The sequence below is a fragment of the Labeo rohita genome, chromosome 21, assembly GCF_022985175.1.
Source record: "Labeo rohita strain BAU-BD-2019 chromosome 21, IGBB_LRoh.1.0, whole genome shotgun sequence".
NCBI lineage: Eukaryota > Metazoa > Chordata > Actinopteri > Cypriniformes > Cyprinidae > Labeo > Labeo rohita.
In genome coordinates this window covers 13,742,355-13,769,275 of record NC_066889.1, presented here as the reverse complement: position 1 = coordinate 13,769,275, position 26,921 = coordinate 13,742,355, and the positions used below count along the sequence as shown (strand labels likewise).

At 35.7% G+C, this 26,921-nt stretch overlaps 2 protein-coding genes across 3 annotated transcripts; one reads left to right on the top strand and one right to left on the bottom strand.

Annotated features, from left to right (window-relative positions):
* Nucleotides 1-2,222: 2,222 nt before the first annotated feature.
* Nucleotides 2,223-6,206, bottom strand: sdf2 (stromal cell-derived factor 2). Its single transcript, XM_051094051.1, has 3 exons — nucleotides 5,975-6,206; nucleotides 4,242-4,438; nucleotides 2,223-3,928 (listed from the first exon to the last, which is right to left on the bottom strand). Exons 1-3 carry the CDS (start codon nucleotides 6,147-6,149, stop codon nucleotides 3,632-3,634), a joined length of 669 nt encoding a protein of 222 aa, XP_050950008.1. The 5' UTR covers nucleotides 6,150-6,206; the 3' UTR covers nucleotides 2,223-3,631.
* A 384-nt stretch (nucleotides 6,207-6,590) lies between these two features.
* Nucleotides 6,591-26,670, top strand: supt6h (SPT6 homolog, histone chaperone and transcription elongation factor). 2 transcript variants are annotated; one of them, XM_051093011.1, is made up of 37 exons: nucleotides 6,591-6,712; nucleotides 7,414-7,524; nucleotides 9,102-9,251; nucleotides 10,585-10,658; nucleotides 10,745-10,925; nucleotides 11,025-11,106; nucleotides 11,468-11,723; nucleotides 12,750-12,851; nucleotides 12,946-13,059; nucleotides 13,141-13,230; nucleotides 13,330-13,472; nucleotides 13,550-13,698; nucleotides 13,780-13,890; nucleotides 15,130-15,259; nucleotides 15,389-15,539; nucleotides 15,895-16,049; nucleotides 16,138-16,333; nucleotides 16,431-16,570; nucleotides 17,330-17,447; nucleotides 17,536-17,612; nucleotides 17,712-17,847; nucleotides 17,944-18,081; nucleotides 18,315-18,482; nucleotides 18,597-18,724; nucleotides 18,802-19,009; nucleotides 19,144-19,291; nucleotides 19,811-19,953; nucleotides 20,042-20,182; nucleotides 20,919-21,114; nucleotides 21,205-21,443; nucleotides 21,661-21,774; nucleotides 22,964-23,088; nucleotides 23,172-23,284; nucleotides 23,370-23,444; nucleotides 23,536-23,717; nucleotides 23,817-24,013; nucleotides 25,303-26,670. In XM_051093011.1, the coding sequence occupies exons 2-37, from the start codon at nucleotides 7,425-7,427 to the stop codon at nucleotides 25,490-25,492; spliced, it is 5,160 nt and encodes a 1,719-aa protein (XP_050948968.1). In that variant the 5' UTR covers nucleotides 6,591-6,712; nucleotides 7,414-7,424; the 3' UTR covers nucleotides 25,493-26,670. The 2 variants fall into 2 exon arrangements, with proteins under 2 accessions (XP_050948968.1, XP_050948967.1); XM_051093010.1 differs by having other exon boundaries at nucleotides 9,099-9,251.
* The last annotated feature ends 251 nt before the right edge of the window (nucleotides 26,671-26,921 follow it).

The following is a 26,921-nucleotide window of genomic DNA, read 5'->3' as shown; positions in this document are numbered from 1 at the left end:
CTGAATTTGAAGCATGCCAAATAAAATTTTATATGTATGTATTTTTACGGAGTATTACAAAAGAAGGATTATTAATATGCAAACCAGTATACATATTGCATGCAGGATGTGGATTGACAGATTACAGCAATATGGTTTCTAAACAAAAATGTATCATTACACGTAAAAGCATATGAAGAAATAAAAGAAAGTTATTTATTGAACATGGCAATACATGTCTTTGCACCCAGTTATTAATATAATATCCCTTTAACTTTCACCTCTAAAAGGAGCTAATGAAAAAATTAACAAATTCTTATTAGTAGACATTTAATAAATAGCCTCAAGAACTTTTTTCAATTTATGTTTTTTATAAAACTCTACCGTACACTGTAAAAAACAATTTGTTGAGTCAACTTAAAATAATTTGTAACCTGCCTTAAAATTTTAAGTTCAGTCAACTCAAAGAAAAAAAAGTTTATTCAACTTGAAATGTTAAATTATACCAAGTGACAACTTAGATATTTGAGTTGAATCTACCTAAAATTTTAAGGCAGCTGGGTTACTTACCAATCTGTTAAGTTTAGCAAACACAAATATATAAGTTGTTACGTAGTACAACTTAATATTTCAAGTTGACTAAACTTATTTTAGTTAACTGAACTTAAAATTTTAAGGCAGCAGGGTAACTAATTATTTTAAGCTGACTCAACAAATTGTGTTTTTTATTTTTTACAGTGTACAGTTGAGATGTCAGTCTATGGTAAATCTCGATTTAAATTCAGAGAACTATTTCATGAGTTATTTTACAATAATAAACATTCCTTTAATTTTTTTGTTTGTAAACTGCCGCTCTCACTTGAAAACTGTAAATTCCCATCCCTCCATGGAAACAGCAGACACAGAGATGGGGCAGTATAGCTGTGGAAAGATTGCTCTCTCATCTCTTCCTTTTGATAGATTTAGTCCCTATCAAAGTTATCAAAACCGTACAGCAGAGATATCAGTTAAGGGGATATGGAAGCCCGTTTCCGCCACTGAATAAGGGAAAAAAAAAAAAGGTCATCGCAATAGCGAGTTATATTGTCCAATTCTGATATTTTCTCACAATTGCAAGTTTTTATCTCACAATTCTGAGGAAAAAAACTCACAGTTGTAAAGAAAAAAGTTGATATGCGAGTTGATATTGTGAGTTTATCTCAATTCTGAAGGAATATGAAAGCGAGTCTGTATCACAATTGTGAGGAAAAAAATCAGAACTGTATATCATGCAATTCGTAAAGAAAAGGTCAGATTTGCGAGTTTATGTTACGCAATTCTGACTTTTTAACTCTAAATTGCGAGTTTTTATAACACAATTCTGAATTTTTAACTAAATTGTGTTTATCTCACGATTGTGATACAGACTCGCAATTCTGACTTTATTCCCTCAGAATTTAGAGTTAAAAAGTCAGATTTGCGAGTATATATCACGCAGTTCTGACTTCTTAACTCTAAATTCTGAGGTCATAAAGTCAGAATTGCGAGTCTATATCACAACTGTGAGGAAAAAAAGTCAGAACTGCAAGTTTATATCATGCAATTCTGAGGAAAAAATTCAGGAAAAGGTCATGCGAGTTTATGTCATGCCATTCTGACTTTTTAACTCTAAATTGCAAGTTTATATCTCACATTTCTGAGGGAATATAGTCCGAGCAAGTCTGTATCACAATTCTGAAGAAAAAAAAAGTCAGAAATGCGAGTTAATATCACACAGTTCTTAATTTTTAACTCTAAATTGAGTTTATCTCACAGTTCTGAGGGGAAAAAAGTCAAAATTGTGAGTTTATATCATGAAATTCTGAGGGAAAAAGTCAGATTTGCGAGTTTATATCACGCAATTCTGGCTTTTTACTCTAAATTGCGAGTTTATACCTCACAATTCTAAGGGAATAAAGTCAGAAATGCAAGACAAAACGTCGCAATTACCTTTTTTATTAATTCGGTGGCGGAAACAAGCTTCCATAATATAATGATGATGAAAATTTCTATTTTTTTTTTTTTTTTGTTATTGTTCCCTGGGCCAGTAAAGGGAATCATTGGATTTTCTACAAATAAGACTACAATTCCATTTACATACTGTCATTGTTTGAACCACTTCATTAACATTTTACAACACCAGTGAACCCAGTGTTAGCTGTACAAATGACAAATAAAGTACTTAATCTTTTTTTCTGATAAAAAAAGGACCATTACTGAATAAAGAAGTCTTGATGTCTTTAATTTAAAGCATCTACAAAACAGCATGTTCACACAAACCATCTGTCTGAGGTAATAAACTCTAAAGGCTGTTTTCTACTTCAAAATCTGTACTAATGTTTGCCAGTTGGTACCGTGTGTAGTTACCAAGTCAAATGGTGTACAGCTGTGACTCCAACCATGTAAACAGAACAAAAAAGTTTACAGGTCACTTAAAATTTGACAGCATCTACAGTACATGTAATCATGGTATATGTGTTAATAGTAAAAAGGCACTTAATGTAATTTCAATCACACATTTAGAGACAAAAATGAATGATTTTAGTGGCAAAAAAGACGTTACTTAAGGTGTGCAAGTGCAAGTATAATACTAATGGCTTTAAAGGAGCTTTTGTTATAAGTAACTCACAGCTTCCTTTACAAAAAATAGCCTAAAATATCATTTTATCAGCACCACATAACTGCAAGTCTTTCAGTGAGACTAATGTTAATACTGCTGCAACATGAAGTAGCATTGCTTCTGTAGTGTTTTCACAGGTCAGCATCAAGCTATTCAAGTGATTTCCAGCTTGTCCGGTATAATTAATTAATATTTTCCCAGTTTTAAATGTTTTTGAGAACAGCTGTGGGCCAAATTTATGATTTAAAGATTTTTTTTATATATATAATTAATAGTACTTGTAAGATGCAAACAGATGGCCATGGTTTTTCTATTTTAATGGCTATTAAATACTGTCAAAGGTTAAAACTCTGAATGAACTTTTGCCTCATAATTATGAAATCTGTAAGATTGTGGAATTAATTTAAAAATGCTTAAAAAGCTAAAAGTGGCTTCTTTCTGCATTCCAAAAATCTAAATATTTGTTTAAAAATTTCTTCCAATTTTTAAAATTAAATTACTGTTCACCTTTAAAAAGTTTAGGGTCAGTAAGATTTTAAGTTTCTAAAAAATTCTTCTGCTCACCTAGCCTGCATTTATTTAATCAAAATGCAGTAAAAGCATTAATATTGTGAAATATTATTACAATTTAAAATTTAAAATAACTGTTTCCTATTTTAATATGTTTTAAAATATAATTTAACCCGTGATAGCAAATCTGAATTTTCAGCAGCCATTACTCCAGAATTCAGTGTCACATGATTCTTCAGAAATCATTCTAATATGCTGATTTCTTATTATTATCAATGTTGAAAACAGTTGTGATGTGTCATATTTTTGTCAAAACCTTAATAATCCTTACTGACCCCAAACAGTGTAAAATCATATGCTTAAAAGTGTTTAAAAAAAAACAAACATGAGGCACAATTTGATTCTAAAACTCTTTTTCATAACAGCTCAAGGCTCCTCTTCTGGGCCAGTAGGTAAAGGAAAACCAATAGAGTCCAACAGATTCAGCTTGTATGAAGCATTTCTTTAAAACTCAGTGTGTAATGGACTGGTGAAATCCCTGGATCCAGTCTCACTGGGTTTCATGAAGACGCCCTCCATTGTTTTCCAGTAGCTGTGTGAGCTGCTGACCATCATGCCGTGCACTTCTCTCTGGCCGTGGATGGGTCTGCCGTACTGTTCACCCGTCACAGACAGCAGAGCCTCAGTGGCCGTGTGGCGGAACCGAATGGACTCATCCCGCTGCCAAACAGAGCCAGTACACAAAACAGTCCACTCATCCAGATGGTCACCCTCGCCGTTCTCACCAAAGGCACTGACCTCCTAAATGGGAAGAGTTTTGAGTAAAATTACACAGCCTATTGCAACATCAAAACTGATATACACTATATACCAGGGGTACCCAAACTTGGTCCTGAAGGGCTGCTGTCCTGCAGAGTTTAGCACCATCCCCAATTAAACACACCTGAATCAGCCCATCAGTCTCTTACAAAACTAGAAACTTCCCAGCAGGTGTGTTGAAGCAAGTTGGAGCTAAACTCTGCAGGACAACACCACTCCAGGACCAAGTTTGAGGACCCCTGACCCATACAGTACAGTGTGTGTTAAAAAAAAAAAAAGGATGACATATTAAAACCTGATTTGAAGAAAGAGGAGAAGTAAAGTAGTGGCTGTGTAGATTGCGGCCCGTGTTCACATGGGTCAATCGGATGTTTTGTCCACATTGTACCGGAGTCCCTCGATGACACACAGCATCACTGGTGCCCCGCACACTCCAGTAACTGTTGCTGTCCTCTACTGCGGTCACACCGGTCACTGACTGCTGACCACTACCTGGAATCAAAATTAACAGATCGTAGAGATACGAAGTATACGAAGAAAATCAATGTATTTTATTCAGCAAGGATGCATTAAACTGTTCAAAAGTGAGATTTACAATGCTGTAAAAGATTTTTACTTCAAATAAATTCTGTTCTTTCAAACTTTCTATTTATTAAAGAGAATGTGGTTTCCACAAAATATTAAGCAGCACAACTATTTTCAACATTAATAATAATAAGAAATGTGTCTTAAGCACTAAATTAGCATATTAGAATGATTTCTGAAGGATCATGTGACACTGAAGAACAGAGTAACGATGCTGAAAATTCAGCTTCATCATCACAGGAATATTATATTTTAAAATATATCAAAATGAAAAACTGTGATTTTGAATTGTAATAATATTTACTACTATTTTTACTGTATTTTTGATCAAATACACTACCAGTCAAACGTTTCTGAATAGTACGTTTTTTCCTGTTTTTTTTTTTTTTTAAGACGGCTCACCAAGCCTGGATTTATTTGATTCAAAACACAGAAAAACAATTTAAAATAACTGCTTTCTATTTAAATACATTTTAAAATGTAATTTATTCCTGTGATTTCAAAGCTGAATTTTTAGCATCATTACTCCAGTCACATGATCCTGCAGAAATCTGAATCTAATATTCTGATTTGCTGTTCAAAAAAACATTAATTATTATTATTACGTTGAAAACAGCTGAGTAGAATTTTTTCGGGTTTATTTGATGAACCGAAAGTTCAAAACAACAGCATTTATCTGAAACAAAAATCTTGTGTACCCTCATAAATGACTCTATCATCACATTTGATCAATTTAACGTATCACTGGTAAATAAAAGTATTCATTTCTATAATTTCTTTTTCCCAAAAAATAAAAATTGTACTGATTCCAAGCTTTTGAACGGTATAGTGTATAATATTAAAAAATGCTGATATTTGGATCTTTCTATTCATCAAAGAAACATGTACTCCACGTTTTAAATATTGATAAAATTAATAAATAATTAATAATATTATTTATTATTATTAATAAAATTAATACTAATAAAAATTGTTTTTTGAACAGCAAATCAGCATTTTAGAAAGGTTTTTAAAGGATCGTGACGCTGAAAACTGGAGTAACTTAATGACGCTGACAATTAAGCTTTGATCACAGGAATAAATAACATTTTAAAATATATTCAAATATAAAGCTGTTATTTTAAATAGTAAAAATATTTCAGAATTTTACTGCTTTTTTGGATCTTTTTGGAACTTTGCAGTATTTTGGATCAAATAAATGCAGGCTTGGTGAGCAGAAGAGACTTCTTTAAAAACATTAAAAATCTTACTGTTCAAAAACTTTTGACTGATAGTGTAAACGCAGCCTTTCAAAAACAAAACAAAAAAAATCTTACCGACCCAAACAGAGCGTATACTTTTAAACCCTCCAGAACGTTTACAAAGTTATAGTATAATACGTTTTTATTGCCTTTTTACAATTAATATCACCACCATACAGTTTTATGAATGAGAGTTACTCACCAGATCCATAGCGGACATCATGAGAGTGTAATCTGACGTTGTGTTTCACGTTGAGCAGCTTCACGACCGACCCGCACGTTACAAAATTCATTTCGCTGCCGGAGGACAATGTAAACATACATGACAATAATACTGTTATAGGAAACTGGACCCGTAAACGCCTCAAACTATCCATGGTTTGCTGAGCCCTATGGAAAAACTAATCATTAAAAACCTACATGACGTCACATGGAACGCGTGACGCACTAAAATATAGAGCGCCATCTTCAGGCTCGGAGATACAACGGTGCTGAGTAAAAACGATATTTAGGGTGCTCTTTTTTTCTAGTAAAATCTTGATTTTAAATGGTGGAAGTGTTAGTTTTTACTTATTTTTCACCAGGGAAGTTAACTATAATTTCTCCCTGAAATATATGTATCGGTGTCACTTTACAGTAAGGTTCAAATTGTAAACATTAGTTAACTACATTAGTTAACCTGAACTAACAATGACACATTATTTTAACGCATGTATTAATCATAGTTAATGTTAATTTTAACATTTACTCTATTTATTAAAATCAGCTAATAAATCCATCCTGACCGGAAGTTAAATATGTGTATACCGGAACCAGAATCCCGACTGTAACCCTCAGCCATTTTTTTGTTGTCAGTATCAAGCTTCTTTAAAAGTGACGCTCCGTTCTTCATCTCAGCGGTTATTTTCAAGTCTTCAATCGAGCTACCTCGCAAGGAAAAGTAAGTGCAATTTCGTCTTCGATGTTTAGTTTCAGTCGAGTGTTTTTAAAAGAGTTAAATAAATGCCTGTGGTTGTTTTTCTTAGCGCACAGGCTAGCTGTTAGCATGAGGGCCTTGATTTCTCACAGTGCCGCGGACAGAGCCGTTGCGTAATTATTTAGAAAACAAAACAATTGTTTTATTGTTTACGTTCGAGTCATCGCTGACTTTCTTGGTATTTCTTAATAGATATGGACTTCGTATTTACACATCCCAAATTCATTTGCTACGCTAAAATCTGAGAAGGCGCATGGATCTCAAGTTCATCTCGATGTGTGTTTTGGCATCTAAAAAGGCTTGGATTTACACAATTAGTATTCTGTTGTTATGTGAACATTTTAAGAAATAAATGAAATTAGACAGTCATAGTGTTGTTTTGAGTGTCTAGTGCAATAATAATCACGTTAAGCCCGCAGTGAAGCTGATCTTTGTCAGTCTTTTGTTTACCGCGAGAGATTTGTCAGATGCATGCCCTGTTTTTGTTATCATTATTGAACTAAATTTTACTTATTGTGGACAAGGAAAATGTAGTATTGTCAGTATGTCAATGTAACATTTCACTCTTTATTACTATGGGTACTGCTAACCATTTGAGTGTCATACTGTATTTGTCACAGCAATGCTGCATTTATGAAAAAAAAAATGTTTGATTTTTCACACAGGCCTTGCAAACATGTCTGACTTCATCGAGAGCGAGGCTGAGGAGTCAGAGGAGGAGTTCGAGGAGAAAGACCTGAAACCCAAGAAGACGCAAAGATTTATGGAAGATGATGGTAAGATGTTACCTACTTAAAGGAGAAGTCCACTTACAGAACAACAGTTAACAAATTATTTACTCACCCCCTTGTCATCCAAGATTTTCATGTCTTTCTGTCTTCAGTTGTTAAGAAATTATGGTTTTTGAGAAAAGCATTTCAAGATTTTTCTCCATATAATGGACTTAATTGGTGCCCTGATTTTGAACTTCCAAAATGTAGTTTAAATGCAGCTTCAAAGGGCTTCAAATGATCCCAGCCGAGGAAGAAGTGTCTTGTGTAGCGAAACAATCGGTCATTTTTTTTCAGAAAATAAAAATTTGTGTACTTTTTAAGCACAAAAGCTGGTGTAGCACAGGCTCTGGGATGCACGTCCACGATGCTACGTACTGTTGAATCACGTTGAAAGGTCATGCGGAATGTAGGCGGAACTACAGACCCAGTGTTTACAAAGTGAATGCGAAAAGACTAAGAAAGTGCAAGTAAGTCAAACGATGTTTACAGACAAACAGGTACAATGATGTCGGACGATTCTGAAGTTGTAAGAGAAAATAAAATGGAGTTTTTCACCATACTCTACCTTTTTGAGCTGCAGTACACAGACGATGAACTTAGACATGATTCGTAGTAGTGATGCGATGTTCGGATTATTTTACCAACTCTGACCTTTGAGTCTCGTTCAGCAAAATGAACAAATCTTTTTTCAAGTCATTTTGTTCATTTTAGGAAAATATAATTTAAAATGTTACGTGTTATTTCCCTAACTCATCTACTGCTTACACAAACGTTGATCACACTACAGACAAGACAAAACTATAATGCTATAAGAAACTTAAAGGTCTTTAGTCTATTATTATCTCAGCTCACCTCTTATCTGACAAGTTTTCGGGTTCGAGTCGTTCGTTCATCACGTGACAGCCCCATAAGATGAACGAATGACTTGAAAAACCCAAAGACTCGAAACAGGTGAACTAATTCCAGTACAGAATCTAATAGGATTTTGTGTGTGCGCTACTGAATGAGTCACTCCCCGAGACGACTCGTTCTTCCCGAGTCACATTAAAGATTCGTTCAAAATGAATGAATCGTTCAAGAATGATCCATCGCTAATTTGTAGCATCGTGAATGTGCATCCCAAAGCCTGTGCTACACAAGCTTTTGTGCTTAAATAGTATACAAATTTTAATTTTTCCGAAAAAAAAAAAAAATGACCGATCATTTCGCTAGATAAGACCCTTCTTCCTCGGCTGGGATCATTTAGAGCCCTTTGAAGCTGCATTTAAACTGCTTTTTGGAAGTTCAAATATGTGGCACCAATGAAGTCCATTATATGGAGTAAAATTCTGAAATGTTTTCCTCAAAAACCATCATTTCTTATGACTGAAGACAGAAAGACATGAACATCTTGGATGATAAGGGGGTGAGTAAATTATTTGTAAATTGTTCTGGAAGTGGACTTCCCCTTTAAAGCCACATTCTGCAGAATGCATGAATATGATCAGAAATCATATTTTAGTTTGTGTCAGTTTAACAGTTCTATTGTTATTGTCGTGTTGCATCATGCTTGATTTCTGTGTTGTTGATGTCTCCAGAAGAAGAGGAGGAAGAGAATACTGAAGATCAGGATGAGCACGGAAACCTGAGAGGACTTATTGATGATGGCGATGTGGAAGAGGAAGAACCTCAAAGTGCACCAGAGGATAGTGACTCTGGTGAAGAGGTCCGTCATCGCCGCAGGAAACGAAGTAGGTTACTCCAAATTTAAAGCCATATTAGTAAATCCTTCCAGTTTCTGTTATTTTTGTCAGTTTACTAGTGAATAATGTTGTTCTCAGTAGGACTGGGTCAAATCAAATATTCACGATATTGTTATTTTGTCAGAGATAACTAAATAAAAGAATAGTTCACTGTAAAATTACAGTTTGTTGAAGATGTAGATGAGTTTGTTTCTTCGTCAGAACAGATTTGGAGAAATTTACATCACATTACTTGATCTCCAATGGATCATCTGCAGTGAATGGGTGCCATCAGAATGAGAGTTCAAACAGCTGATAAAAACTTTGAAGTATTCCACAAATAATCCACACATCTCAAATCCATCAATTAACGTCTTATGAAGTAAAGAGCTGTGTGTTTTTACAAAAATAAAAATAATTTTAACTTCTGGCCCAAATGTGAGTCCATAATTCATAGTAATAATGCCTACTCCAATGAAAAAGTCCATTTCCTGTTGTCCTCTCGCATGAAAATCTACCAGTATATGTTTGGAACTGTTTTAGGCTATTTTCGCTTGTGAACGATGCTTTATCTAAAGATATTTCTCTCATAATTCAGACAAAATGACTTTTTCACTGGAGAAAGTATTAGTTGTGGATAGAGGATTCATATTTTAGCCAAAAGAAATGGTTTAAACATCTTAATGATGAATTTCGGTGTCTATTCTGTGTGGTGAGCGGCAGAGCAGCAGCGCATTCTGTTGGCTGTACCACAGCACACTCGTCAATAAATGAGTACAAAACAGCCATTCCAAGCACCCGTCACTTACTGACTGTTTTGACTTTTAAATACGAACATAATTCGTCTGTTAATATGCACATAGTTTGTTCCTGTGATGCAGGCAGTGCGCTGCATGTGACAAAGAAGTAATATAGCCAAAGCCACATTATATAGTCCCTCTTTAGTGTGTAGATTCTGGTTAACGTATTATTTAGTGGGTCGTGTTTTGTCACTTTATACTTGTTTTATATAACACAACAGAAAATATGTAAATGTGAACAGGTTTATTGGGAACTTAGTTATATTACAGATTGTGACAATTCAGAGAGGAGAACAGTGCCAAAAGTTGTCTGAACGCAAACATGGTGCAATTATGTCATAAATATACAAATTAATATGACATCAATTAATTATTACGTGAATTAGACTTTTACCTTTTGCATCAATTATTCGTCAAGTTGGGCAAAATTTTGGTTCTTTTGTTGGGGGGAAAAAAGCATTTATTGAAAAAATGTATTTGCATTGTTTTCTGTATTGCTTTGCCATGGTTTACATTAAACAATGTGTGCTTGTATCTGTCAGGTTATGATGACTATCTGGATGATGATGATCTGGACCTCATCGAGGAGAATTTAGGAGTGAAAGTGAAGAGAAGGGTTAGTCACCAAAGATCCTACCTCCTTTGTATTAATTTAACTGATGCTAAACAATTTTTAAACTCATGGGAAAAAAATATGTTTAGAAAAAGAAGTACTCGCGTGTGAAAACAATGGATGATGAGGGGGAAGATGATGAGAAAGACCTGATCGCTGATGAGATCTTCACTGGGGATGGTGACGGAGAAGGAGAGGTCGAGGACGGAGAGGCTGTGGACACACTTCACCCAAGAGATGATGAAGAGGAGGAAGATGATGAGGAATCTGGTAGGAAAGACATTTTCTGTATACATCATGGATTTGAATTCTTATTCTAGAATTCTGTGGAATTTTGGTGACGTTTTGTTTTTTCTTTAATCTTTGCAGATATTGATGATTTCATTGTGGATGATGATGGGCAGCCTATCACTAAAAAGAAGGGAAAGAAATTCTCTGGCTACACTGATGCGTAAGTGGTGTAAACTGTACACAGTGATTTGCTTAGGCAAATTTACCGCCGATTTCACAGACAAAGCTTAAGCCTAGTCCCAGACTAAAATGTAAGTCTGAGCTGTTTCAACTGAAAGAAACTTGCACTGATTGATCTTAAAATATGTCAGTGCCCTTCTTTTGTCTCAAGATGCACACCACTAATGTTTTTTTCTAAGGCATGTTTATAAAAAGTACTTTAATGTCCTAACTGAACTAGGGCCTAATCCTGGCTTAGTCTAAGTTCTGTCTGAGAAACCAGCCCATGATCTTCTGTGCAATGGCCTTCAACCCTATGACTTTTTTTATCTCTAATGTTGCTACTTTTTTTGACATTCTAGTGCCTTGCAAGAAGCTCAAGAGATATTCGGTGGTGATTTTGACTTTGCTGAGTTCGACACTGAGGCATATGATCATGCAGAAGAGGAAGAAGAGGATCAGGATGATGAGTCATGGGATCGGCCAAAGAAGCAGACCAAGAGAAGAGTTGGCCGCCGTAGCATATTTGAGATCTATGAGCCCAGTGAGCTGGAGAGCAGCCACATGACCGATCAAGACAATGAGATCCGTTCTACAGACATGCCAGAAAGATTCCAGGTATGAATCAGTTTTAGCATGCAACACGCTACCAGTCAAATGTTTTTGAGCAGTAAGATTTTTAATGTGTTTTTTTTTTTTTTTTTTTTTTTTTTTTTTTTTTTTTTTTTTTAAGAAGTTTCTTCTGCTCACCAAGCCTGCATTTATTTGATCCAAAGTACGGCAAAAACAGTGAAATGATCATATTTTTTGCTATTTAAAATAGCTGTTTTCTATTTGATATATTTTAAAATGTAAATTTTTCCTGTGGTTTTAAAGCTGAATTTTTAGCATCATTACTCCACTCACATGATCCTTCAGAAATCATTCTAATATTCTGATCTGCTGCTCAAAAAACATGTATTAATATTATGTTGAAAACTTTACAGTGTTTTTTTTTTTTTTTAATGAATTGAGAGTTCAGAAGAACAGCATTTATCTGAAATAGAGACCTTTTTTGTAACATTATAAGTGTCTTTATAAGTGTCATCACTTTTGATCAATTTAAAGCATCCTTGCTAAAGGAAAGTATTAATTTTGAATGGTATTGTGTATAATGTTATAAAAGCTTTTTATTTCAGAAAAAAAATGCTGCTCTTTGGGTCTTTCTATTTATTAAAGAATCCTGAAAAAAAAAAAATACTTAACTGTTTTAAATAATAATAATAAAAGATGTTTCTTGAACAGCAAATCAGCATATTAAAATGATCTCTGAAGGATCATGTGACATTTAGGACTGGAGTAACGATGCTGAAAAATCAGCTTTGATCATAGGAATAAATTACATTTTAAAATATATTCAAATAGAAAATGTTTTTTTTTAAATAGTAAAAATATTTCAGAATTGTACTGTTTTTGCTGTAAAAAATAAATGCAGGTAACAATCTTAATGTTCAAAAACTTTTGACTGGTGCTGTAGCTTTCATTTGCAGTATGTTGTCCACGGTGAAGGATACCAGAAACTTCTGCATGTTCTTTATCAGTGTTTCCTTTCATGGATAGAAACAAGTATATATATATTTTTTTATAACCTGATGTCTTTTGCAGTTGAGGGCCATCCCTGTAAAACCTGCTGAGGATGATGAACTTGAGGAAGAAGCTGAATGGATTTACAGAAATGCTTTCTCGACACCAACCATCTCCATGCAGGTGTGAATGAAGTATTTGTATAACATGACTTTTAGCATGTTGTCATGGTGCTATGCTAACTTTGATACTTATTTTGTTTTGATTTGCATTGCAGGAGAGCACAGACTACCTGGATCGTGGGACAACCACTAACTTTAGCAGGAAAGGCCCCAGTACTATTGCTAAAATCAAAGAAGCTCTGAACTTCATGAGGAACCAACACTTTGAGGTATAGTCATAGGGGGAAAAAAGAGGGTGTGATTAAACTTGACTGACAGATCTGGTTTTAACTCTCTTTTCCACCTTACAGGTTCCCTTCATTGCATTCTACAGGAAGGAGTATGTTGAACCAGAGCTGAACATTAATGATCTGTGGAAGGTTTGGCAGTGGGATGAGAAGGTTAGGGCAAATCAAAATATTCTCTGAATGCATTGTGGTGGTTGTTTTTTCTTTTTTAATGTTAAAATTAATTATGACGGCTTACACTGTCCTCCTCAGTGGACTCAGCTAAAGACCAGAAAGCAGAACCTGACACGTCTCTTCCAGAGGATGCAGTCTTATCAGTTTGAGCAGATCTCAGCTGACCCTGACAAGCCACTGGCTGACTCGACTCGTCCTCTAGATACTACTGATATGGAGAGGTATGAGTACAAACCTAAGAAACTCTAACATTTTTTTCCTTGTCCACACTAATCACACGTTCTTTCTGCTTTGACAGACTGAAAGACGTCCAGTCTCTTGATGAGCTGGGAGATGTCTACAACCACTTCCTGCTCTACTATGGCCGAGACATTCCTAAGATGCAGAATGCAACCAAGACCAGCAAAAAGAAACTGAAAAAAATCAAGGAAGTGTCAGAGGAAGATGGTACACCTATGTTTTCTTTGAATAAGTTGTTACTGGTCATCTAGTACCGCAGTAAACTGAAACCGTTTTTTGCTCTGCTAGGAGAAGAAGCAGAAGTGGAGGAGGAAGAGGAAGAAGAGGAGCAAAAAGGTCCAGATTTGAAACAAGCTTCACGTAGAGATATGTACAGCATCTGTCAGAGCGCAGGCCTTGGTGTGTACATCTTGCAAACATAATTAAGACAATACATATTTTTTTTCTTTTATTTATATATGCTGGTTAAGTCAAATGTGCTAAACATATTCCCTGGCCTACTGCAAAAAATGTTATTTTGGATTATAAACTTCCAGCACATTGATTGAATTTAACATATTTTGTCATACTTTTTTTTTTTTTTTTTTTTTTTTTTTTTTTTTTTTTTAAAGCAGTGTAACTGATATTCTGCATAGCTACACTGCTGTTTAAAAGTTTGGGATCAGAAAGATTTATTTTAAAAGAAGTTTCTTATGCTCATTAAGGCTGCATTTTTTTGTTTAAAAATACAGAAAATACTGTAAAATTGTGTAATATTATTACAATATAAAATAACAGCTTTTTATTTTAATATACTTCAAAAAATATTTTATTTCTGTGACGCAAAGCTGAATTTTCTGCATCATTACTCCAGTCTTCAGTGTCACATGATCCTTCAGAAATCATCCTAATATGTTGATTTATTATCAATGTTGGAAACATTTGTGCTGCTTAATTTTTTTGGATCCTGTGATACTTTTTTTCAGGATTCTTTGTTGATTAAAAAGTTAAAGATTAGAAATGGATTAATAAAATTAGAAATCTTTTCTAATAATATAAGTCTTTACTATCACTTTTTATCAATTTGACATATCCTTGCTGAATTATTTTCTTTAATAAAAAAAAAATAAGAAAATGGTTTTACTGACCCCTTTTGAATGGTAGTGTATATAATTACAAAATATTTCTTCTTTTTTTTTTTTTTTAAATTAATTCATCTAAGAATCCCCCAAAAAGTATCACAGGTTCAAGAAAAAAAAATCACTGGCACAACTGTTTTCAGCATTCATAATAAATGATCTTTTTGGCATGATTCCTGAAGGATCATGTGACACTGAAGACTCCAGTAATGATGCAGAAAATTCAGCTTTGGATCACAGGAATAAATTATATTTTTTAGTATATTAAAACAGAAAATGGTTACTTTAAACTTCACAATATTAGTTTTTTTTATTTTTTTTATTTTATTTTTTTTTTTTTTTTTTTTTTTTTGTATGTTTGATCAGAATAATGTAGCCTAACAAGTCTCTTCTGCTCATCAAGAAAAAAACTAAAAAAACTAAAAATGTTACTGTTCTCAAACTTTTAAGGCAGTGTACATGTACATAACTGTGGTGTAACTACATGAAAGTAATAAATTCATTCATACACTTTTCTTAGATGGCCTTGCCAAGAAGTTTGGTCTGACCCCAGAACAGTTTGGAGAGAACTTGCGAGACAGTTATCAGAGGCATGAAACCGAGCAGTTCCCAGCAGAACCTTTGGAGCTGGCCAAGGACTATGTGTGCAGGTAATGGATCAATGCAAACTTGAAGTTGTTTTACATTAAAATTTCTGTAATTAAGTCTTTTACCCACTGCATATTGAATAAAAAGGTGTCAGATTGCTTATTTTTTTCATAAATCAAATGTTTTCATAGTCAATTTAACACCCCGGAGGCTGTTCTGGAAGGCGCACGGTACATGGTGGCAATGCAGATTGCTCGTGAACCTCTGGTCAGGCACGTGCTCAGACAAACCTTCCAGGAAAGGGCCAAGATTAACATCAAGCCAACTAAGAAGGGCAAGAAGGTTGGTATTTAGCATTTGTTTAGGCATTATAGACTGTAGGAAGCAACAGTATTCTACCATTGTTTTTTTTAACTGTTGTGTTTTTGTTTATCTTCTATTCTTTCACTTAACCATATTCATCAAGGAAAGGGTATTGGCAGAATAGCAAGCTTTCCACCCCAGTAGAGTTCTGTTGTGTTAGAGCTTTAGCTAGAATGTTCAGATGATCTATGTAGGTGTGTATTGTAGGCTGCGTTTTTGCTGTGCTAACGTAGTCCTTCTATTCAAACCCAGACTAAACTGATGCGCCAATTGCTGCATTGTTTACTCCTTTGTCAGTAATTCCACATCGGCTAATGTCTGCCATGTTTCCTAGGATGTGGATGAAGCACACTATGCCTATTCCTTTAAATACCTGAAGAACAAGCCTGTGAAAGAGCTGAGTGGAGATCAGTTCTTGAAGATGTGCCTGGCTGAAGAGGAAGGCCTGCTTGCCATAGACATCTGCATTGACCTTGTGGGAGTCAAAGGGTATAGTTGTGTCCTGAAAATTTTAGCTTGAGATCAACCAGAATTGTATACAAGAGATACAGAGCAGTTCTGTTTGTCATCTCTACAGGTATGGAGGAGATCAGACCTATTTTGATGAGATCAAGCAGTTCTACTACAGGGATGAGTTCAGTCACCAGGTGCAGGAATGGAACAAGCAGAGAACCCTTGCTATTGAACGTTCCTTGCAGCAGTTCCTGTATCCTCAGATGGCCAAGGAACTGAAAAACAAGCTTGTTGCTGAAGCAAAGGACAATATTGTTAAGGTGCCACATTGATTGCATGCATACCTTTGAAAGCTAACAAAGCATTTTCAGAACCAGACTGTGGTCTATAATAAATTGATTTGTGTTTTTGTTGTAGTCTTGCTGCAAGAAACTGTATAACTGGTTGAAGGTGGCTCCGTATCGGCCTGATCAGCAGGTAGAGGAGGATGATGACCTTATGGATGAGTCGCAAGGAAAGGGTATCCGTGTACTCGGGGTGGCATTTGCTTCTGGCAGGTACATATTTGTTCAGAGTGAAAAAATATTTCACATTATTTTAGAAGGTGATGCACTCATATAAACTACCATTATTGGTTATTTGTTTAGATCATTAAATGCTCACTTTAAAGCAGGGTTCGTACAAGGTGCTTGAATTTGACTTTTTGAAGTTTAAGGCCTGGAAAACCGTTGACAATGGCAATATTGCTGAAGAGGTACTTGAAAAGAGCTTGACTTACTGAAAGACAGTGTATCTATGAAATAAATGTTCAGTTTTCAGTAAGCACATCTTTCATGCAAAATTCATGTAATTTAAAAAACATACATTTTACGTTTATTTCAGTTAATGTCATACAAATGATCCGCGTTCCGAGTCCTGATCTGAAATTATGGTTTACAAAGTATTATTTAGGGGTGTGTTTCCCAAAAACATTGTTAGCTAACTATGGTCGTTAGTTCCATTTAACTGTTTTGGTAACGATACATATACACACGTAAGTAAATAAATAAATATATATTTTTTAATGTATCTTTTTTTAGAATTTGAAAGAGAAGACATTGTTTGATAAGTGAGATCTCTAATTGACTTACAGATTTACATTATTTCAATAAACCCTGTTGAAGTGAATCTTAGTTTTGTTTCTTTTGTTTTATAACTTTATATATTATTGGCCGTAACATGATTGTAATTATCAGCTTATCTGTGTTGACAAGATTTTTTTCTGTCCTTTCATACTTTTGAATGCTGTCTGATAGTGTTTGCTTGTGTTTTTATAGAGACACACCAGTGTTCTGCTCCCTCATTAATGGTGAAGGAGAGGTTGTGGACTTCCTCAGGCTTCCTTATTTCCTTAAGAGGAGAAATGCATGGAGAGATGATGAAAGAGAGAAAAAGGTGAAGAAACAGAAACTATTCCGCTGTTTAATTCCAACTGACATCAATATTGGCACTTTGAAAACATTTGTTTGTTGTGTTTCCATAGCTTCAAGATATTGAAAATCTTAAGAAATTCCTCCTTAGTAAGAAGCCACATGTTGTTGCTGTTGCTGGGGAAAATCGGTGTGTTCAGTATTGTTTTTGTTTTTAAAAATACCATATGCAACTCTTTAAACTTTCACTGGACCCCCACATGCTAATGCTTTATTTGGATGTGCGTAGTGATGCCCATATGGTGATGGAGGACATCAAGCGCACCATCAGTGAGCTGGAGCAGGACTCCTCTCTGCCTGCGGTGGGAGTGGAGCTGGTAGACAATGAGCTGGCTGTGCTTTATATGAACAGCAAGAAGTCTGAGGTCAGTGCAATGAGATATAAAACATTTACCCCTAAACCATTGTTGAAGGCTCTGTGCCTTTTCTAATGTCTCATTCACATACTGCTTCTCTCATAGGCGGACTTCAGGGACTATCCACCTCTGCTTCGTCAGGCTGTGTCTGTGGCTCGCAAGATTCAGGACCCCCTAGTGGAGTTTGCCCAAGTCTGCAGCAGTGATGAGGACATTCTGTGTTTGAAACTGCATCCCCTGCAGGTACAAACACATTCTTGCATCTAAAGACCTTCATTTTGCCATTTACGTTTCAATACCTTTGAACTGAAATTTAGCCTTGCAGTGTCTGTCAGTGTTATTTTAATATTATTTATTGCTATTACATATATATATACACACATACATACACATACATACATACATACATACACACACACAGATGAAAAGTCATTTGTGAATCACTTCTCATGTATTATCTTTTAAATGTTCCTTAGGAACATGTAGTAAAAGAAGAGCTACTCGGTGCTCTTTACTGTGAGTTCATAAACCGAGTGAATGAGGTTGGTGTGGATGTGAACCGGGCCATTGCTCACCCTTACACCCAAAGCCTGGTCCAGTACATCTGTGGCCTCGGACCCAGAAAAGGCTCACACCTGCTCAAGGTGAGAACTTCTTTAAAAATCTCTATTCTCACATTTAAAATGTCTGTGATGTTTAGCCAACTCTAAGTCACAAGGTGTTGAAATCATCTTCTGCAACTTTCCAATGCTCCTCAGATTCTTAAACAGAACAACACTAGGTTAGAGAACCGGACCCAGTTGGTCACCATGTGCCATATGGGACCCAAAGTCTTCATTAACTGTGCTGGCTTCATCAAGATCGACACTGCCTCTCTTGGAGACAGGTAAGATGCTGAAATGCTGACTTATGTTGCATACAGCCAGAATATGTGATGAAATAATATCTTCCTTCATTCTGCAGCACTGACTCCTATATTGAGGTCCTGGATGGTTCTCGAGTGCATCCTGAAACATACGAGTGGGCACGTAAAATGGCAGTGGATGCTCTAGAGTACGACGAGTCAGCAGAAGATGCCAACCCAGCCGGTGCGCTAGAGGAGATTCTTGAGAACCCAGAGAGGCTGAAGGACCTGGATCTGGATGCCTTTGCTGAGGAGCTGGAGAGACAGGTGAGCTTTGGCATTCATTTGCATATGTTTAGTTAGCAGAGCCATTTATCCAAAGCAGCAAATGAGGACATAAGCTGTACTGCACTTAACTAAATAGGTTTTCCTGTAACCTTGTTGTTGTTTTTTTATTCTAGGGTTATGGTAATAAGGGAATTACGCTGTATGACATCCGAGCAGAGCTCAGCTGTAGATATAAAGATTTGAGAGCCCCATACAGGCCTCCCAACACAGAGGAGGTCTTTAACATGCTCACCAAGGAGACTCCTGAGACCTTCTATATTGGTAAATACTACCTGAGCTTGTTTAGATATTTTAAAAATATCACAGAGTGATCTGTGGTTATAAATGTTTAAAAGATTTACATACTTTAAAGGGACTTGTATCGGTTAATGTAAGATATATGAAGCGTCTTACTGAAATATGTAATAAAAAAATTAAAGATTTACATTATGTATAAAACATAATATAAATGTGTTGTTTTTTTTTAAATATTTTGGACAATGGGGCGCTGTTATAGCGGTATAGCAGGTAGCGATAGTTTACCAAGTGCAACCATTTGACGTAACTGAAATAACGGTGCCCCCATAGTCCAAAATATGTATAAAATGATGTGGATTTTTTAAATACCGTAAATCTTTCATGGGTTTTTCACTACACATTTCAATAAGAGACATCATTTGTTATGTTAGGCCATATAATACCTGGGGTTCACTTTAAAGTATTGTGATATTTGAGTGCTCCATCATACATTTTAATTAGATATTGTTGGTAATATTTTTCTTAATCTCTGTGCACATATAGGTAAACTGATTACCTGTGTGGTGACTGGAATTGCTCACAGACGTCCACAAGGTGAGAGTTACGACCAGGCCATCCGTAATGATGAGACAGGTCTCTGGCAGTGTCCATTTTGCCAGCAGGACAACTTCCCTGAGCTCAGTGAGGTGGGAATTAGTTCTTTGACCTTTCCAAGGAATTAAATTTTAGCTTTGGCACATAAGCAGAATGCTCATGTCATTTTGTTTTCATTAGGTGTGGAATCACTTTGACAGCGGCTCATGTCCTGGTCAAGCCATTGGAGTGAGAACTAGGTTAGATAATGCTGTCACAGGCTTCATCCCGACAAAGTTTCTTAGTGACAAGGTGGTGAAGCACCCTGAGGAGAGAGTCAAGGTGAGGCATTCATTTACAAACAATATGCACTCCAAATGTGACCACTGACCACATAACCAGTCTTAAGTAGTGCAGGTATATTTGTAGCAGTAGCCAAAAAGTACACTGTATGTGTCAAATTTATCGCTTTTTCTTTAATGCAAAAAAATAATTGGGATGTTACGTAAAGATCATGTTCCATGACGATATATTGTACATTTTTTAACCGTAAATGTATTTCAACTTAATTTTTGATTAGTAATATGCATGGCTAAGAACTTCATTTGGACAACTTTAAAGGTGAATTTTTTTTTTTTTTTTTTTTTTTTTTCCCTCTTCTTTTGTGCACCCTCAGATTATAGATTTTCAAATACTGTCCTATCCTAACAAACCATACATCAATGATAAGCTTATTTATTCAGCCTTCATATGTATAAATCTGTGCACATTTGTTGTTTTTAAAACTTTAAAGCTATGGGAATAAAGGTTTTTTTGTATTTCACATCATTTAAGTGCTTTGGACTTATGAGTTTTTGACTTGACTTAAAAGAATCCCGCACCCAAAGAGCACCGATTTATATATGTTTACACCCCAGTAGCAGTTTTTTGGTATGGATGTATAAATCTCAATTTCTAAAAAATTGGCCCGTGTGACTAGTTTTGTGCTTCAGGGTCACAAATATGTAGCCTTACAAAATGTATGAAAGTCTGGAAATCTTCTGTGTACACTGAATTTTGTTTGGTTCTCCACTGTTAGGTTGGCATGACCGTGCACTGCCGCATCATGAAGATCGACATCGAGAAGTTCAACGTGGATCTCACTTGTAGAACATCTGACCTGAGTGACAAGAACAACGAATGGAAGCTTCCCAAAGATACCTACTATGATTTTGATGCTGAGACAGATGATGTGAAACAGGACGAAGAGCAAAAGAAGAAACAGCAGAGAACCAGTCAGTATTGACCAAATATTTAGTTTATCACACTTTTCAAGTGATGACTTTTTCATTGATGGAGTGTAATGACTTGTTTTCTGTCTTCAGCTTACATTAAGCGAGTGATTGCTCACCCGTCCTTCCACAACATCAACTTCAAACAAGCAGAGAAGATGATGGAATCCATGGACCAAGGTGATGTGGTGATTCGACCCAGCAGTAAAGGGGAGAACCACCTGACGGTCACATGGAAGGTGGCTGATGGGATCTATCAGCATGTGGACGTCCGTGAGGAGGGTAAAGAGAACGCGTTCAGCCTTGGACATACTCTTTGGATCAACAATGAGGTGAGCTGTTGCTGTGCGTCACACAAATTGTTTTTGTTTTGTTTTGTTTTTTAAATATTTTGGGGTCAGACTTGTTTTCAACAATAAGTCTGATGCATTTTTTATTTTTTATTTTTATCTGTGATGTGCTTTTTCAGGGTTCTTTGATTAATAGAAAATTCAAAAGAACAGCATTTTTTTTTTAAATCAGAAATCTAATAGTCATGGTTGTCTGCAGGAGTTTGAGGATCTGGATGAAATCACAGCCAGGTATGTCCAGCCCATGGCTGCATTCGCACGAGATCTGCTCAGCCACAAGTACTTCCAGGATTGCAATGGAGGTGATAGGAAGGTATGTTATCTCTCTTAGGAGATACACTTTTTCTGTTCTCTTTATCTTATCTTTTTATTATTTTCATGCAGTTGAGGTCAAAAGTTTTCGTCCCCCTTTCAGAATCTGCAAAATAAGAGGGATCATACAAAATGCATGTTAACTTTTATTTGGTACTGACCTGAATAAGATATTTCACATAAAAGATGTTTACAAATAGTCCACAAGAGAAAATAAGTTGAATTTATAAAAACCACATTCAAAAGTTTACATCCCCTTGATCTACCCGAATGATCCACAGCTGTTTTTTTTTTTTTTTTTTTTTTTTTTTTTTTTTTTTTTTTTGTTCAGTGATAGTTGTTCATGAGTCCCTTTTTTTTGTCCTGAACAGTTAAACTGTCTGCGGTTCTTCAGAAAAATCCTTCAGGTCCCACAAATCCTTTGGTCTTCTAGCATTTTTGTGCACTTGAATCCTTTCCAACAATGACTGTATGATTTTTTTTTTTTTTTTTTTGTTTTTGTTTTTGAGATCAGTCTTTTTCACACATAGGACAGCTGGAGGGACTCTCATGCAATGATTACAGAAGGTTGAATAACAATGCATTACGAGCGGGGGGTGAAAACTTATGAACAACTTTTTTTTTTTTTTTTTTTTTTTTTGCCTAAATATATTTTTTCATTTAGTACTGCCCTTCAGAGGCTACAGAAGATAGTTGCATGTTTCCCAGAAGACAAAATAAGTTAAATTTACCCTGATCTTCAAATTTAAAACGTTTTCACCCCGACTCTTAATGCATTGCGTTTCCTTCTGAAGCATCAGTGAGTGTTTGAACCTTCTGTAATAGTTGCATATGAGTCCCTCAGTTGTCCTCAGTGTGAAAAGATGGATCTCAAAATCATAATGTAAACTTTTGAATAGGGTCTTTTTTTTTTTTTTTTTTTTTTTTTTTTTTCAAATAAATTCAACTATTGATTCAAATATTATTATTATTATTATTGTGGGCTATATGTAAACATCTTTTATGTGAGAAATCTTATTCAGGTCAGTACTAAATAAACATGCATTTTGTATGATCGTTCTTATTTGGGTAAAATAATTAAAATTTTGCAGATTCTGAAAAGAGGATGTAAACTTTTGACCTCAACTGTAGATAAAATGGCCTCTATAAATTCTACAGTTGTGCATTTATCCTTTCTTGCCTTTGTACAGAAAATGGAGGAGCTTCTTATAAGGTCCAAAAAAGAGAAGCCGACCTTCATCCCCTACTTCGTTTCAGCTTGTAGAGACCTGCCAGGCAAATTTCTGCTGGGTTACCAGCCTAGAGGAAAGCCAAGGTAGCACTCGTTATCCTAGCAAAGCAAGGCACAACTCACATATACCATGCATTCGTAAATGCCTTTGGTGTTTTGTTTTGTAGGATAGAGTATGTAACCATCACTCCAGATGGCTTTAGGTATCGCTCTCAGATATTCCCAACAGTCAATGGTCTCTTCCGCTGGTTCAAGGACCACTATCAGGATCCTGTGCCAGGTTAGTACTCTCCATCTGTACGCCATCTTTGACCTAGAATTGTAATTTGTCCTTGTAATGTAATGTTTTGGTTGTGTCTCTAAAGGCGTCACACCAACCAGCAGCAGAACGAGAACACCAGCATCAGTCAACGCCACACCTGCCAACATCAACATTGCTGGTATGTCAGAAATGTTGATGTCCTCTCTGACAAACAACAAATTTTCGCAAGTTATGTCTTTCAAAACCCATATCTGTTCCTTCGTTCTCAGACCTGACTCGAGCTGTCAACGCTCTTCCACGAAACATGACATCCCAGATGTTCAATGCCATAGCGGCTGTTACAGGCCAGGGACAGAATCCCAACACAACGCCGGCCCAGTGGGCCTCCAGTCAGTATGGTTACAGTGGCGGCAGCAGTGCAGGAGGTGGCGGCAGCAGCAGCGCTTATCACGTACGAAACCTGCACCTATGCGCTCACCTGTTTAACGAATTGAATCGAAACGAAACCGTGCCCACTAATATTCATATTCCTTTTTTTGTTTTTTTCAAGGTGTTCGCCACGCCCCAGCAGCCAATGGCGACACCCATGATGACGCCCAGTTACTCTTACACCACACCTGGCCAGCAGCAGGCCATGACAACACCGCAGTATCCCAGCAGCACCCCGCAGTCCTCACATGGACACCATCAGCATTCGTCCTCCACACCATCATCCTCGTCATCTAGAGTGCGGACACCACAGCCTAAGTGAGTGCTACTACTGCTTTCTTGAATATACAAAACCAATTTGCACCAGAATTAAAATTCTGGGTGCACTGGAAAACCGAAAGGGAAAATAACTAATTATTAAAAGGCATTATTTTTTTTAAATAATATTACTTTTTTTTTTTTTTTTTAATTAAACCTAGAAATATTAATGATACTTATTTAAAAAATACAAGGCAGTAAACTAACATATATTAATATATTAATGTTAAATATCAATGCATTGTTTTTATTCAGTTCAATGCAGCAGAATCAGATTTGTTTTTTTTTTTTTTTTAATAAAAAGTCTCTTCTGCTTGCCAAGCCTGCATTTAATCCAACATACAGCAAAAATAGTACAATTTTGAAGTATTTTTACTGTTTAAAATAACTGTTTTCGATTTGAATATCTTTAAAACAATATAACTTATTCCTGTGATCAAAGCTCATTTTTCAGCATCATTACTCCAGTCCGAAGAATAGCATTTATCTAAAATATAAAGCTTTTGTAACATTATACACTATACTATTCAAAAGCTTGGAGTCTGTATTTATTTATTTATTTATTTATTTATTTATTTAATAAATTATAGAAATTAATACTTTTGTTTAGCAAAGATGCTTTTAATTAAAAGTGATTATAAAGACATTTATGTTACAAAATATTTGTATTTCAGATAAATGCTGTTCTGCTGAACTTTCTATTCCTCAAAGAAACCTGAAAAAATTCTACTCAGCTGTTTTTAACACAATTTTTTTGGGGGTTTTTTTTGAGCAGCAAATCAGAATATTAGAATGATTTCTGAAGAATCATGTGACTGGAGAAATTATGCTAAAATTCATCTTTGAAATAAATATTCATTTACATTTGAATATTCAAATAGAAAGCAGTTATTTTAAATAGTAAAAATATTTAAATTGTACTGTTTTTGCTGTACCTTGGATCAAATAAATACAGGCTTGGTAAGCAGAAAAGATTTATTTAAAAAAAAAAAAAACATTATTAACAATCTTACTGTTCAAAACTTGTGACTGGTAGTGTATCAAAATGAATAGTCCAACAAGTTTGAAAGTGACCTCTGTGTGAGCTGTGGTTCATATATTGTTAAACTATTGACCATGTACCATTTTTTTTTTTTTTTTTTTTTTTTTTATTTTTTTGCCCATAGAATTTTACTGAAATATTGCTAAAGTGACTGCATCTTCAGTCTTGTTTTTCTGTGTAGTTTCTATTATTATGACTTCTATAGCAGGAGAACAAAGTACTAAAACTCTATCTGTGTTCCCTGCAGGACAAGTTCCCACACTGCCGTGGACTGGGGTAAGATGGCTGAACAGTGGCTGCAGGAGAAAGAAGCCGAGCGACGGAAGCAAAAGACGCCCCGCATGACGCCCCGACCTTCCCCCAGCCCCATGATTGAAAGCACGCCCATGTCCATCGCCGGAGATGCCACTCCCCTCTTGGACGAGATGGACCGATAGGAATAAGGAAGGGGGGTGTTCAGACATCTCATATAAAACCCAATCCATCCACATCCCATCTCTCACCCTCCGTCTTTTGCTCTTTCGCTGCTAGAAGTATTTCTTTGAGTCATTCAGAGCTACTGATACAAAGACAAACACTTGAAATGTGGTGACGACAAACAGATTTAGGAAATGGACCTACGATAAATGTTTGTCACAAGGGGTTTCTTTTTTTCTTTTTTTTTTTTTTTTTAAAGTATGTGCATAATGCACCCCCTTTTTCATTTCAGTTTTTTAACTAAATTTAAAAGGAAAGGCTTAAAGCATGAGACGCTGCATGATTTGTGTCCATGGGAGCTGGTATTCAGATCATTAGTTCAGACCCCCTCAGAGAGCTTTTCTTTTGTATCTGGCTTAAACGTTTAAATAAAACCCTGTTTCAGTATGAACCAGAGCACTGTAATAATTCAAAAGCTGTGTTCTGTCGAGCTGTTACGCAAAGAATTAAGCACTGGGGGAGATTTGTTGTAAAGCTATTTAGCAACTCATTCATCAGCTAATAATGAAATACGTGACTTTGAAAGCCTTTAAATGTCATGTTTTTTCAGGCCATTATCAGAACATATGCATTTTAAATTCAAAACTGATGTTTTTAAGCTCATCTTTGAGTTCTTCGAGTTAAGAATTTAGATATCACTTCTCATAATGTGCTTATACAAGTAAACTGAACTATTGTGCTAAAAGAAATAGAGACTCTGATCAGTTGTTTGCTTTTTCAGTTTTGGGGGCTGTTTGTGTTTGTGAATGTATCCTTTGCTGGGCCGGACTTCCTCGAGGTGTTTGCACACATGCTGTTTTAAACAGTGTCTTTCCTTCGTGTACAATCCCATGTATCGCTATAGACAGAAATTGTAACATTTAAGCAAAGTGAACTTTATGAACAGGCTCCTTATACTGTGACAATATTTTCACACAGCAAGCATAGTTGTCATCTCCCCCCCCCCACCCCCCCACACACAACCTTTTCCAAGTTCTGGGAAGTGTTTCTGACCTGATCATGTGTTCTTTTAGCACTGAGGCTAAACTATGCCTTTAGGTCAAGAAGTGAGCTCAGTGTCTAAAACGTTCTGTTCAGTGTATTTCACTGCTGACATTCATTTCATTTCTTTCCTTTGATAAAGTTGTCAAAAATTAAACTCTTCTGATTTGTGTTTTTATTTGTTTTAAACATGTTTCTTAACAGTGTACATTGATTTCAGTAAAGGAGAGTGTTTGTTTTTCAAGCTTCAGACCGTAGATAATTAATTTCAGACTGATTGTAAGACAACTAAAGAGGCTCTGTTATGAAATTTTCCATGTGACATTCGTTGGAATTTCAATGCCTGTGCTTAAGAGACCCAAAAGTGACCAGCTCTATTTTTTTTTTTTTTTTTGAGATTTTGAGGCT

Bases quoted from the DNA above. Each gene is read 5' to 3' on its own strand.
- sdf2 (XM_051094051.1), bottom strand. From the start codon at position 6,149: ATGGATAGTTTGAGGCGTTTACGGGTCCAGTTTCCTATAACAGTATTA. The intron at 4,439-5,974 runs GTGAGTAACTCT...TTTTGATTCCAG, and splicing joins TGATGTCCGCTATGGATCTG to GTAGTGGTCAGCAGTCAGTG. The intron at 3,929-4,241 runs GTTTTAATATGT...CTTCCCATTTAG, and splicing joins CTCCTCTTTCTTCAAATCAG to GAGGTCAGTGCCTTTGGTGA.
- supt6h (XM_051093010.1), top strand. From the start codon at position 7,425: ATGTCTGACTTCATCGAGAGCGAGGCTGAGGAGTCAGAGGAGGAGTTC. The intron at 9,252-10,584 runs GTAGGTTACTCC...TGTATCTGTCAG, and splicing joins TCATCGCCGCAGGAAACGAA to GTTATGATGACTATCTGGAT. The intron at 13,473-13,549 runs GTATGAGTACAA...CTGCTTTGACAG, and splicing joins GATACTACTGATATGGAGAG to ACTGAAAGACGTCCAGTCTC.